We start from the raw sequence: 14193 nt of genomic DNA, 5'->3' as shown, positions 1-14193 counted from the left end.
AGGAGGCTCAGGGGAGACCCTGTTGCTCTCTGCAGTAGTGAGGTGGGGGTCGGTCTCTTCTTCCAACAAGCCGTGGGACAAGAGGTAACAGCCTCAGGCTGTGCCAAGGAAGGTTTAGATTGGCTATTAGGAAAATTTTCTTCACAGAAAGGGTTGTCAAGCATTGTTAACAGGCTGCCTAGGGCAGTGGTGGAGTCACCATCCCTGGTAGTATTTAGAAGACCCATAGATATGGCCTTAGGGACATGGTTTAGTGGTGGACTTGGCAGTGTTAGGTTGACTGTTGGACTCAATGATCTTAAAGGTCTTTTCCAACCTGAATGATTCAGTGATTCTAAAGCTCTTTGTAATATTATTCCATGCCTGGCCAGTCATGTCCTCAGAGCTGCAGTTTTACTGAGAGGGCTCCTGCATCAGTCGCCCCGAATGTGAGCTCATCAGTTCCTCCCTTGCCTAATCATATTATTTATGATGTTAAGCATACTAATACGAGCTCTAGTTTGATCTTCTTGGCTAGTTGCAGCTGAAATCTTGGCTTGACAGGTTGCAAAACTTGCTGTGCCTGCGTAGAACCCTTTAGTCTGAACTCAAGCCTAAGTTTCTGCCAGCTATTGGCCTTAACTGTGATGGTACTTAAAAGACTCAGCATAACCTTAAGGCCAGGAGCTGGTTTAGTGGTATATGCTTCCTCAGTGGATATGACCTTTAATCAGATTTCTAAGCCTTGTTTGAAAGAAGTACATGTGTTTTAATGTGAGAGGAGAATGCATCTCGCATCATAGGATGTAGATATATATGTATATGTAGATATGTATGTATATATCTGTGTACATCATAAAGAACTGTCTTTCTGCTGTGCTAATCACCAATTAAAATTAAACCAACAGGGATGGTTTTTTCATGGTTGCAAGTTACATAGAAAATGCAATGGAAATGTCAAAGTAATGACTTCAGTAATTAATATTTAATAATATTAAATTACTTTTTTAGTACTGGAGAAGATTTATGAGCTTTTGGGAGTTTTGGGAGAGGTCCAGCCTAGTGAAATGATTAACAACTCTGAAAAACTATTCAGAGCTTATTTGGGAGAGCTTAAAACACAGGTATGATTGGAATTTCTTTTTAGACTCTTGCATTGCTTTGGTTTTTTTTCCTTTGATGTGTGTAGCACTGTATATTGGAATACTATTGTAACTAATACGATTTGTAGGGATCTAACTGAACAGTCATAAATGCTTCTGTTGAAGTTTGTTCTCTGGTTCTGAGAAGCTTTCAAAGTAAAAATTCAAGGCCATCAGTGACAGCAAATTAACCAATTTATTTGGAGAAAAGATGGCACGTGATGTTCATTGTGGTAGTGCCTAAGAAAAGTCATATTGCCATGCACTAGTAGTTCTGATTTGGTTTCTACTAGCTACAGAATATTTGCACTTCAGGGAAATATCACAGTTCTGCTGAACTTTACTGTATTCTGCACTTTTAAGACATTAGTGTGTGCTATCTAAAATTTCCTATGGTTGATCTTGATGGAACATGTTTCATGCTTTACAAAGGATTTCTCATGTGTCTGTAGTTAATCTCTTTCCCAAATGATATGAAACTGAGTAGGAGATATTTCTGTGGACTTGTGTTCATAAAGTTAGGTGTTGACATCACTTTATTAAATTGTAATATGTTATTTTATCTACACTTCTAGGAACTGGGAAGCCTTGGTGTAAATTCATTTTAGCTTCAGAATAATATTTTTTTCAATTCCCTATTTTTTTAGATGACATCAACTACAAGGGGACCCAAGCTACCTGTTGTAGCAGGATGTCTGAGGGGACTGGTTTCACTCATGTACAATTTTACCAAATCTGTGGACGAAGGTATGGTCTTACTCTGTGTGAAAGACAGTTACACAATTTGATATATTTTAGTCATTATACTGCCAGCAAGCAGTGCTGTTTCATTCTGTGAACTCAGAATAAAGATTTCCCTACTGGCAGATCATTTATGCAAAAGCAAGGCCTATCGAGCTACATGGTTCTTGTAGTCTGTGTTAGTGTGGAGTGGCTTCATCAGTGCGTTTCTGTACTTAAATGTTGAAGTGCTGTTTTCTAATCAGAGATTGGGCAGCTGATCTGGAATGTGTTAGAAATCCGTGTCTGTTAAAACATGCATATTGAGAAGAATCAGTGCATATACAAATACAATGCAAATTTAAAGTATTCCATAAAAAAGCATCTCTGCCTCTTAGAATGATACATGTAAAGCTTTCCTATATTGCTTCTGCATGCCAAGCTTTGGATAAAAATATCTGTCTTCACTCTACCTCTTGTGTCTCAATAGTGAAATACTCATTATTGGATTGTTTCACAGATCCTCAGACTGCAAAGGAGATTTTTGATTTTGCAGTGAAGGCAATCAACCCACAGGTAAATCTGCCACATGCAAATTGTTCCACATAAATGGATCAGCCCTGATGAAGAATAAATCACATGACAAACCTTTTCTGGTATTACAGGTTGATCAGAAGCGATATGCAGTACATCTGGGTAAGACTGCAAATTAATTCAGTTCATGTTGAGGTGGATACCATATATACAATGGTGTCTTCTGTCGTTTATTCTCTACTGGCTGTCTTCAGGTGGCTCTATTCTTCAATTTTCTAAACTCATCAGGGGGCAAAGCTGGTGTATCTTAAGTTGGAGTCTCAAGAGTTAAACATGTATTTGGTTAAACTAGGCAAGGTCTAGTGAGCCAATGAACTTTATGAAAGTGAGCATTTGTGAACAATGTGAACAATGAAAGTGAGCATTACACTTGATGCCATTTTCCCTTCTGGAGTAGTACAAAATCTTCATATGAGAGGAATCATCGTAGGAGTAGAAATAAGACGGCTATCATACAGCAAATTAGGAGAAAAGAAAAAGATGGGGTTAAAGGAAAAAATAGGAATAGAAGGGTAACTTCACTGAATGGCAAAGGAAATTAGGAGCAAATGAAGCTCATGAAGAAAATGAGAAATTGGCCTGTGAAATGTGAGTGGCTTATGCAGAAATTGCAAAAATGCAACATTTGGATGCTAAGCTCATGGTAACTGTGAAGGCTAAAACCCTCTTTAAAAATGCTCTGCTCTTCCCCAACTAATTAATGAAGGATCTTGAAATTTCATTTATGCTTATATTTGGGGTTGTGAAATGACCTTTATTCTGAATTCTTTATTTGTCTGTATCACAGTTTGGTGGAGGAGGGGACCTGAGCATAATCCTGACCACAAAACCAAATCTTTGTAAATTGTGTGATTATTATTATTTGTAACCAGCAGAATCGCTCCCTTTCTTTTTCACTGTTAATGTAAATTACTTGAGAACACAGCTGTGCTTTCCATAATGGTGTACATTAAAAGCAAGTAGGATTTTGGGGGGTTGTTCTAATGCTCAAGTTTTTAATGTTTGGATACTGATACCATAATGGCTAGAAGAATACATTTTGTACCCTCCAGTCATTGTAGGTATACCTACCTAAAATCCTAAAGTGGACTTTGATAGTCTGGTCTGGTTTTGGAAAGTGGAATATAAGCCTGAGTTTTAATGAGAATTGTTACTAAATTGCAGCTGGTTTACAGTTGTTCAGCTGGCATGCTGCTCAGTTTGGTGCCTTGCTCCTGGACAATTATGTCACCCTCTTTGAAGCAATGTGTAAATGGTGTGGCCATGCAAATCAAGACCTGAAGAAAGCCAGTCATTCCGCACTAGATTCATTCCTCAAGCAGGTACTGTAACTTCACTGGGATCTCTGAGACTAAAGCGAAGTCGAATTTCTTGAAATAGTGGGAATACTTGGTGCTTAGAAGTTCGGTGAATCTGATTAATAAATAATTGTTTGAAGTGCTTCATGTGATGAGCTAGGTATCTTTTAAAACTCACTGTAATTTTTGGTGGCTTTTTTCATGTTTCTGGAAATGCTGAATTTTTTGCTTCTGCTTTACAGATTTCTTTAATAGTAGCTAAGGATGCAGAGCTACACAAGAGCAAGTTGCAGTTCTTCATGGAGCAGTTCTATGCAATCATCAGAAGAATGGATTCAAGCAACAAAGAGTTGTCCATTGCCATTCGCGGATATGGGCTTTTTGCAGCAGTATGTGCAGGAAACTTGTTCTGATAAAGGACCATATTGAATGGATTTAAAGCTAGGATTCATATACCATTCCTTTTACAATCCTACACAGCTTGTTACATAGGGAATGCTTCTGTTTCTGTATTAAGTGTTGAACTTAGTGACACTGTAAAATACATTGTGGTTGAAAATTATTGAAATGCACACTGACTTTAGTGGGAGCACTATTAATGTGTAATAAGGTTATTTAGAGTAGGTTAGGAAATGTGATAATCTAGCTGGTTACTAGCTGAATCTTTTCATTTTGCTGCCTTTAGAGCAGAGTACGTTTGCTTTGTAGAATTCTCAACATGTTTTGCTGAAACCTAGCCGATGTCTTCTATGACATGAGCTAGAAAGGAATTGAGTTAAAGGTATTGTTTCCAGAAAAAAATGAAGTATATCAAATTACTGAATTGAAAAAAACGTGTTAAAAATATCTCATTACAAAACAAAAGAAGTTAATTAAAATTGCATAATATAAATACAGACAATAATACTGCAAATTTTAACAGGAAAAAGTGATCCTTAGGCTCCAATACTTATAAATCTTTAGTATGTTAAGACACACTAATAGTTACTGGCATGTTTAGACCAAATCTTGGCCAAGCATCAGATGCTACGTTGTGAGGCAATGGAGTCTTCCTGCTGCTGCAAGTAGTGGCCTTAAACTAAACACAAGTTCAGTGATTGATACAGTTTCATGACAGAACATTTCTTTTACTTTCTCATCACGGAAATAATTTTAAATTAATACTTACAGTTCTACAAATGATAAATGTATAGTCTTAATTTTGTCAGCATGTTTTTAGACAGGCTAGGTTCAACCTTTAGCCTAACTCTTGTATTCTGTAATTACCTAAATGAATCCATTCTTTTTCCATGGGCATTTCCCTACACTATAGTTCTTGCCTGTGACCCGGTTCCTGGTTTCTTTTCACAAAGATCATTTTTTGTCCTACTTCATGCTAAATACTGTGATTTACAAATCATTCTATAGAAATCTGGAAGCATTATTACATACCCTTTAGTACTGTGTGTGGTGCTTTACACCAGTTCGTTAGTTTAAGAGTAGTCTGTATCATCTATACAGATCCCAGCACAATGAAAGTTCAGAACTTGTGCTGCTGGGTTAAATGTTAAATAGTAGTGGATGATAATTGGTTAATCCACATTAAGATAAGCCACTTTGTACTTTTATTCAGCTAGGTCAAAATATAAGTGAATATTATTATCCATAGTGCCATACATAAGATATTTGCAGCCAAGTTACATGCATTTCAGACTGGATTTGAATCATGAGACTGGAATTTCAAGTACTCTTACAGTAAACTGCACTTCATCAGTCAACTGTTAGTTCATTGCAGGTACCATGTTTCTTATACATGTAGAAAGTAGAATACCTAATTTATTTGGATATATTGAGTTCCTGGAAAAAAATAGATTATTCTTATTATGATTCAGTGAAGACTTGGCTAGGGTTTAGTGCTACAGCATATGTTTGCTTGACTGTACAGAGTTGTGAAATCAGTATTTTATTTTCTCTCCTTTAAGCCCTGTAAAGCTATACATTCTAAGGATGTTGACGATATGTATGTTGAGCTCCTTCAGCGCTGTAAGCAAATGTACCTCACAGAAGCAGAAACAATAGATGACCATCTGTATCAGCTACCAAGTTTCCTTCAATCCATTGCAAGTGTGATATTCCATATAGATACAGTAAGTGGAGTATTTAAAGTACCAGTCATTTTTTCATACAGGTAGAGATGTGTAATGAGGTAGTACCTGTGAACTTACCAGTGACAGAAGGTGATTTTTTTTATCTGAAATACGATGACATTTAGCTGCTAGGGGATGGGAAGCATTATTAGGAGAATGCTTTGTTGGATTTTATTTGAATAAACAAAATGCACAGAATATACTAAATAAAATACTACAGTGCATTGTAATGAAACCCAATTCTGTAATGATAGCCAAATATGAGCAGTTTTCTATTTATTTTGGGTGAAGCTATTTATTTGGACCTAGCCTTACCCTTCTTTTTGTGTCTTTATTCCACAATGTTGCCGCTTTTTCTTTTGGTACTGATACTTAGCGTGTTCTAAGAGGCTGTTACTTTGATTTTCTTCTCATGTAATGCTGTCTGTGTTCTAATGAGGGCTTTCTGGATCCTAGCTGGAGCTGGGAAGCAAGGTTGGGGCAGAGAAGAGACTTTCACTTATATGCTGTATTCAGATTGTTAAGGATTAGCAGATTATACAGCTGTGTTATTGTTGTTTAAGTAAATTGGTGCTTTTCTAAAGAAGCTTAAAACTGGTTCCACTGAATCACTAATCTATCCAGGAGCTACTTTCCATAGTGTGTTCCAGGAAACCTTATTATTCTGTTTGTTTGGTTTGTTGGGGTTGGTTTTTTTTTGTTGTTGTTGTTGTTGGCTGGGATTTTTTGTTGGTTTTGTTTTGTTGGGGTTTTTGGTTGGTTGGTTTGGTTTTGGTTGGTGGTGGTTGGGTTTTTTTTTACATCTAAGATGAATTCACTTGCTAAGTGTTTTATTGTTCTCAGGTCACGATGTAAACTCTTGTAACAAAGAATTGTAGTAAATTTGAAATGGATAAATATGAAATAATATAGCATAATTCTTCATACTGATACTGAATTATAACCATTGGCTTTGCATGATGGGTGTGTTGTTTTTATTTCTTCTAGATTCCTGAAGTATACACTCCAGTTCTTGAACATCTAGTTGTGCTGCAGATCAACAGCTTTCCACAGTACAGTGAAAAAATGCAGGTAGTCTGTTGCAGATCTATAATAAAGATATTTCTCGCCCTCTCAGGAAAAGGTCCAGTTCTCTGGAGTTTTGTTAGCACTGTGGGTGAGTCTGTCACGTTAACTTTGTTGTGGTTTTTGGTGGGGTCGTGGAGTCTTTTTTGTTTGGTTCTTTTTTTTTCTCCTAAAATGTTTAGCTGATTGTAAGGGAGATATGTGGAATAGCCATTTGGGGTCAAAGATGAATCTCTTCCCATCTTCTAATAATGGAGGTTTAGGGTTCTCACGGTTTTTTCCAATATCCATTGTTAAATCACTTAAGTACGATGTTGAACAACTGTTTTGGATGGTGCAGTGGCTGTCACCAGGGGCAACAGAGTATATTTTTGTGGAAATCTGTTTAAACATAAAGACTTATGTTCCTGCTCTGAAGGATCATGGAGAGAAGGGGATTTCACAGAAAAATGTACAAAGCTCTGTTCAATACCATTTCACTTACCCCTACAAAATATCACAGAAATGAGGGTGAGCATTATCTGTGTTAGAAATGCAATCTTTCTGTGCTCTGGAACTTGTACATAGAAAAAGAAAATTCCAAGTGTGTACTTAATGAGATAAAGTCTTGCAAATGTACTAATGTCAACACCCGGGACCTGACAATTCCAGTAGCCTCGAGCATGCTGACATTTTATTATAATGATTTTCAGAAGTTATTTTAATTTTATTTCAATTATTTACTGTGCCTTTTCTCTGTTGTTGTGGCATTTTCATTGTTTTCTATGTTCTTGGTTAGGGATGCAGTGCACTCAACCACCATGCCAGAACAGAGATCCTAAGTCCATGCCTGTGAAAGTTACTGGGAGTTGTTGCCTTTTTGAATATGGGCATTAGGGGCAATGCCTTGGTCATCACTGCTTTCAGAGTCAGGAGAAAATCAAAGCAGTATTGAGAAAAGTAGTAAGAAGCAAGTTCAAAACTGGTTCCCTGTGAAACATCCTAGAATTATGCCTCTGGTTTTGGCTATATTTGTCCTTAAAGGAAAAGTTGTGTCCTTTTTCCTCTCTCTCAGGATATAGGAAACAGAAAACTGCTTTAATTCATTGCTAACATAATGAGTGATACGGATGCTGTGCCATTTTAAGTCTGCTCAGGAAATGTATTTTTGTTTGTTTGTTTTAGTGCATCAGGGATTAATCAGAATCTTCTCCAAGCCAATCACATTTTCAAAGGTAAAATAGCTGTTTAAACATATTTATTTAATCTAATTCCTAGAGAACACATTCCAGTACTTAATGATCTAGCCCAGTAAAAAGGGGAAGGCCCAAAGAAGCAAAAATAGTGCTGTCCAGTTTGAATTGTGGCTCAGTTGTTATTAGTCTCTGGTCCCTACATGTGATCCACATAATGAGGATGTGGCTCTTGTACTGAATGAAAAAAGACAGGAAATAGACTTTTGTTCTCTGCAGTTCTTGTTTGATTGGGTTGTCTGTAACAAAGTAGGTTGTAATTAAGGTCATCCAACTTTCTTACAGGTTAGCAAATTTTGGACAGTTAAAAGTTGTACTGAACGTTAAGGGAGGATGTTAAAGCTTCTTAATCCTAGGCAGCTGGATAACTACAGAGCTTCTCAAATAACCACTAGAAGTAGAAGAGCTTTAGAGATTTTTGAAAGGAGCTAGTTTGTTTGTGTTCTTGTCAGATTGGCTAAATGAGAAAGCTAAACATTTTGTGTTTCTATTGGCAGAAGTAATTTTACATTCTGTTCTAGCTTGGATCAGGTACACACAGAGTCGTATTGGGATTTGGCTGAGATGGAGTTAGTTTTCCCCATAGCAGCCATTATAGTGCTGTGCTTGTATTTGTAGCTGGAAAGGTATTCATAACACACCAGTGTTTTGGCCACTGCTGAACAGTGCTTGCAGAGCATCAAGGCTGCCCTCTCCAACATACCCCCCCCCCCCAACTTGTATCTTGGAAGAGGACGTAGGCAGGACCCAGAACTGACCAAAGGGATACTCCATACCATATGAGGTCTGCTTAGCAATAAAAAGATGGGGGAAAAGAGGAGGAGGAGGGAAGTGGAATCCACTAGTATTGTATTTGTCTTCTGGGGCAACCACTACTATTGAAGCCCTGCTTCCCAGCAGTGGCTGGACATCGCTGATGGGAAGCAGAGAAAAGTCTTTTGTTCTCCCTTGCTTCCGTGCATGGACTTTGCTTTATTAAACTGCATTTATCTCAGCCCACAAGTTCTTTCTATCTTATTTTCAACCCGCATATCCTGCTGAGGAGGGGAGTGATAGGGCGACTTCATGGGCACCTGGCATCCAGACGTGGTCAACCACCACAATTCTTTAAAGAACTCTGTTCTTTCAGGGTTCTTTTGGAAAAGAAACTGGATCAGAAGAATCCCGTGAAGATGGGGAGGTTGGGACAGGGAGATGGAAAGTACCAATGTCTAAGGACTATTTATATCTCTTCAGAAATCTACTGAACTGTGACGCAATGAAGGTAAAAGCATAGTTAACGTGAAAATACTAAAGAAAACATAGTCCTGAGGCTTACCACTGCTTTTCTAACCCTGGATTTTTTCCAAATGTCATGCTGTAGAAGAACTCTTTTCTGGGTTTAGTTGAATTCTGTGGCTGATAAATGAATTAAACAGAGATAAATTTAGGCTTCCATAGCTGAGAAAGCTGGATTCTCTAGATCAATCAAATCTTGGTTTATAAGTACAAGAAATAATTGTCAATGGAGTTTTGAAACATGAACTTTTTTCCTCCTGCAAAGGATTGTGGTTTTGAAGATGAAAACTTTCTTACTGCAAATTCATCACTGCAGTCCCTGAATCGCTTGCTATATGATGAATTTATAAAATCTGTTTTGAAGATTATTGAGAAATTGGACCTGACTGTTCAGAAACTGGATGTTAATGAGCAGGTGAGACCTGAAGGCTTGTCCATTAATTCCTGCTGCTGTAGGGGAACCAAAATCACATTCCCTGTTTTCTTTTCATTATGCTTAGATAGCAACTTGTAGTGTCCTTGAAGTAATATTTGTACTAGACAAGATGTTTTGAGTCATATTCCTGAATGTTTCATTGCAGTGTTAGGAGATGGAAACGTCAGACTTAGTACAAGTTCACAGAATCTATTATTTTAGACTCCCTGCTCTGGCATCTAGTGGTTTTCATCTTTGTACTTGCTTTTTCTTTAGAAACCAGGATCTCTTATGATGTTTTTGAATCATTGATGTGTCATTGTCCTATGTGTCAGACAGCTAGTAGCAGCTAGAAAAAGAAAAGACAGATTGTTTATCTGGGAAAAAAGTGTAAGTGCTTTCTGTGTTGTCACAGATCCAGTGTTCTCATTTCAATATATTTATTTTCAGGATGAAAATGAAAATGGCAGTGCTTTGATTGGGCCTACTTCTGACCCTGCTTCAAACCTTCAGCCAACAAAGCTGACAGACTTTATTGCCTTTATAAATCTAGTGGAATTCTGCAGGTATTAATATGTTTTTATGTAACTTAGAAGTTACAAAATAAACGGAAGAAATTTGAAGTGAGATTTATTTAAGATGCCTGCTTCTGATTTGGGATGTTATTCCGTATTTCAGAATGCACAAGGTGATTAGCAGGGAGACAGTGCTTCAGATACCTGGGTCATAGGTAAAAACATAATAGCTCATCAGCTCAGATTTTTTTGTTTTAGGAGTACAGGAGACAAGTAATTCCCTTTCTTTATTCAAGGGCAGTTGTCTTTCAGTGTGTGTTACATGTTTTGATATCATACTGAGCATATATCCTAAATACGTCAGAAACCAGAAGTATAGTCTCATAAAGTAGTATTTAGGTGTGAAGTGAAAAGTACAGCATTGTTTGCCTGTGGAGGTCCAGTTGATTTCTCCTCACAATACTGCAGTAATGAAGTGTGATATGAGAGTTTATGTGTTTGTATAAATTCAGTAATAAGATACAATGAGGCAGAAATGGCTTTGCACTGTAAAGCAGAAAAAGATATTCTTCTTGTGCTTGCTTTAGAAGGCAGCATGTAATCATTCCCTCACCGTCTCTGGAGCTGTTCTGTTACAGCAATACTTCTCTTTCTTCTACTGATGTGAAAGCTTGAAAAAAAAAATGAAACAGATGTTTTATTGAGTTTCTTCACACTCCACCCCCGGTATGTTTTCCGTTTTAGAGAGATACTTCCAGAGAAGCATGTTGAATACTTTAACCCTTGGGTATATTCCTTTGGTTATGAGCTTATTACACATTCAACGAGACTACCTCTTATTAGTGGATTCTACAAGCTGCTTTCTGTTACAATGAAAATTGCCAAGAAAATAAAATATTTTGAGGTGAGATCTCTTTTCCCTGATGGAGGGGTAGTGTTGTATTGATGATGGTACATTTCTTTATATATGCTCTCTTACTCACTATGGAAAATAACAGCTTTTACCCAGTTGTTTCAAATGTTTATAGCATCCTATGCCTCTAGTTACGAGCACCTAAAAAATAAAAATTTAGACTAGAAGCTCAGTTTCTGAAGAGACAAAATCCGTGTCATATTTTCAGTCATACATGTCTTACTTGAGTAATATTAAGTGTATTCCAAAAAGCGGATCCTCAGTGCACTGTATTAATGTTAGTTTCTAAGTTCTGAGAAAACAGACATACATTTCAAGTTTTCATTGAAGCTAGTGTCATACTGGACAGTGAGGTATGTATTCTGACTTGAACTTGTGCTGCATGTTTGTACTGTGTACTACGGTTTTTTAATGCTCTTGACTTGTGGTTTCTGTTTGGTAGAGTGTCAGTCCAAGGAGTCTCAAAACATGTCCTGAAGACCCAGAAAAGAGGTCTTGCTTTGCACTGTTTGTAAAGTTTGGAAAAGAGGTAAGTTATTTTGCTAGCAAACTTTCTTAGTCAGAATATAAACATACATAATCAAAATTTTGTCTTCTGAGAAATCTTGCATCTATGATAGAAGTATTTCAGCTCCTTGAATTATGCAACATAGTGTGGGTTTAAGATCTTTTTCTGTCTGTTAATGTCAAAGAGGTGTATTGATCACCTATTTATGTACAATTGAGAAATAATTGTATAATTATACATTAAATACTGTCTGGTAACTGTCTGCAGGTGAATGAGATTCCAGTATTGGTTTTGAGTTGTTTATTTTGCATGAATATTTATATAGCTAAATCAAGATCTTAAGTGTTTGTGACAATTCTTGATTTATTTATCTGAATTGTAGGTTGCAGCAAAAATGAAACAGTATAAGGATGAGTTGTTGGCATCCTGTCTGAATTTTCTACTCTCTTTACCACATGAGATCATCATGCTTGATATCAAAGCATATATTCCTGCACTGCAGGTAGGTCAAAGTGATGTACTGCTAATAAACTTTTTTCTAGAACACATACAAAAATTCTGGAGCAAGCTTAGTATCCTGTTGAGCAATTAAAATAAGTATTAAGCTTTGTATGTTTTCCATGAGATAGAATACAAATGATGTTTTTAATAAACAATTAGATTGTCAGAATTTGCTTGTGCACTAAGCTGACTCTGTTAGTGCCTGTGTTGCAATGTAATGTGTATCTCCTGTGCTGATCTTGAGTGAAATGTTAAGTAGACAAAAGTTAATAAGAAAGAAGATTTATGCTGAATGCTTTCAAATATGTGGGTCTTTTTACCTTTAAATAATAGTAATAAAAATGAAAGTAATAAAAGTCTGAAAGTAATAGTAGTAAAAGTAATAGTAATGAAAATGAAAGACTGATTGTTTTACATTTGACACATAGAATGCATTTAAACTGGGCCTTAGCTGTATCCCAATGGCTGATCTGGGACTGGATGCTTTGGAAGACTGGTCAGCTCATATCCCCAGGCATATAATGCAGCCTTACTACAAGGATGTTCTGCCTCTTCTTGACGGTTATTTGAAAAACTCTACATCTACAGGTACAAACAGGCAAAAAGTTGTTAGTCTTAAGGGAGAGGAAAATATTTTTTTTTTTTCATAGTTATGCCCAAAGATATGGACGTGGCATACTTTTTGTCTGTATTGTGGGCTTACTGTGGTTGGAACAATATAACTTCTCTTACACCCCAAAATTTACCTTTGTTTTAAACTAGGATTCATTTGCTGCTGCTGAACAATCATTAATTATAGCCATTTTTATATGCCACTTCTCTGTGATTTGTTCTTTATATCCTTAAGTTAGCTTAGTTTTTGCTAATAGAAACTTATTTTCCTCAATAAAGATTTTAAATGAAAGAATAATTGTCACATCTTAAAACCAAAACCAGGCAAAATCAGGGTGGGTCTTTTCTTAAAGAAACTGAGTAGGTGCATGAGGTGCTGGTACAATAAACTAATATGCGGGTTTTTTGTTCATCAGTTGAATCCCAGAACAACTGGGAAGTGAGGAAACTTTCCCGAGCAGCCCAGAAGGGATTTAATAAGGTTGTGATACAGCGTTTAAGAAAAGCAAAGACTTTTTCATTGGTAAGGTCACTGTTTCTTTTTAGAGTTAAATGTGTGTTAATCACTTCCCACTGTTCCTTTTCTTTCATTGCATGCATACTCTTTTTTTCTGAGGGTTATTTCTACCTTAGATCAGTTCAGTGAATCCTATTCTACAGTGTGGCTTTAAAAGCTGTTGCATCAGCACAGCTGGAAAGATGTCATATTTGAGGGTGAGAATGGAAATGAAGCAGGGAAAGGGACCTGAAGAAATCCTGCAAGTCAGCATCAGTGCTAGACTGATATAATATAGAAACAAAAAATTTAACTTCTACACCTAAAATGAGGTCCAAGCTTAACAGTGGTGCAGTGTGCAAATACCGTTTGTGAATGTGTAACTTTACTTTTTGATGGTTTGGGGTTTTTCTTATTATCTTGAGGATAGGTTTATAGTCTTAGACGTCAAGCATGCATATAATTTTGACCAGTGGCTTCTCAAGTAGCTCAAGAATAAGTGTAGTTTTATATTTCTCAGTGCACAAACTTTGAACAAACCTTCTTTAGGCGTGAAACTAAGTTACTCCTATATATATGTAACTCTTTCCAACCTAATGGTCTTTAAAATGAGTAAATTTTACATCCCATACAGGCTGCTTATGAAAATCAATTGGCTGCTTGCATACAGATGCAGGATCTAAACTTTAAGTTCTGGGATTAAAGCAAGTGAAGAGAGTAATTTTTACTTCAGATTTCTTTCAGTTTTTTAGGCTATTATGTAATTCTGTGGTATGTGTTATCTGCAACGGTAAAATTT

The 14193-nt window shown here is 36.7% G+C and overlaps 1 protein-coding gene across 1 annotated transcript in view; it reads left to right on the top strand.

Annotated features, from left to right (window-relative positions):
- PRKDC (protein kinase, DNA-activated, catalytic subunit) overlaps window positions 1-14193 on the top strand; it is a gene marked incomplete at both ends in the record, with an annotated part of 80225 nt that overhangs the window by 3656 nt on the left and 62376 nt on the right. Inside the window, 17 exons of the mRNA XM_080611491.1 lie at window positions 991-1103; window positions 1769-1868; window positions 2362-2417; window positions 2507-2537; window positions 3600-3757; window positions 3976-4122; window positions 5695-5859; window positions 6847-7015; window positions 8089-8138; window positions 9286-9420; window positions 9700-9849; window positions 10300-10415; window positions 11109-11268; window positions 11720-11806; window positions 12168-12287; window positions 12715-12874; window positions 13315-13421. Of these exons, the coding sequence (XP_080467617.1) occupies window positions 991-1103; window positions 1769-1868; window positions 2362-2417; window positions 2507-2537; window positions 3600-3757; window positions 3976-4122; window positions 5695-5859; window positions 6847-7015; window positions 8089-8138; window positions 9286-9420; window positions 9700-9849; window positions 10300-10415; window positions 11109-11268; window positions 11720-11806; window positions 12168-12287; window positions 12715-12874; window positions 13315-13421 (2024 nt within the window). The remainder of the gene's footprint in view (window positions 1-990; window positions 1104-1768; window positions 1869-2361; window positions 2418-2506; window positions 2538-3599; window positions 3758-3975; window positions 4123-5694; window positions 5860-6846; window positions 7016-8088; window positions 8139-9285; window positions 9421-9699; window positions 9850-10299; window positions 10416-11108; window positions 11269-11719; window positions 11807-12167; window positions 12288-12714; window positions 12875-13314; window positions 13422-14193) is intronic.

The sequence above is a fragment of the Psittacula echo genome, assembly GCF_963264785.1.
Source record: "Psittacula echo genome assembly, chromosome: 2".
In the NCBI taxonomy this organism is placed as follows: Eukaryota; Metazoa; Chordata; class Aves; order Psittaciformes; family Psittacidae; genus Psittacula; species Psittacula echo.
This window is presented reverse-complemented; position numbering and strand designations above follow the sequence as displayed.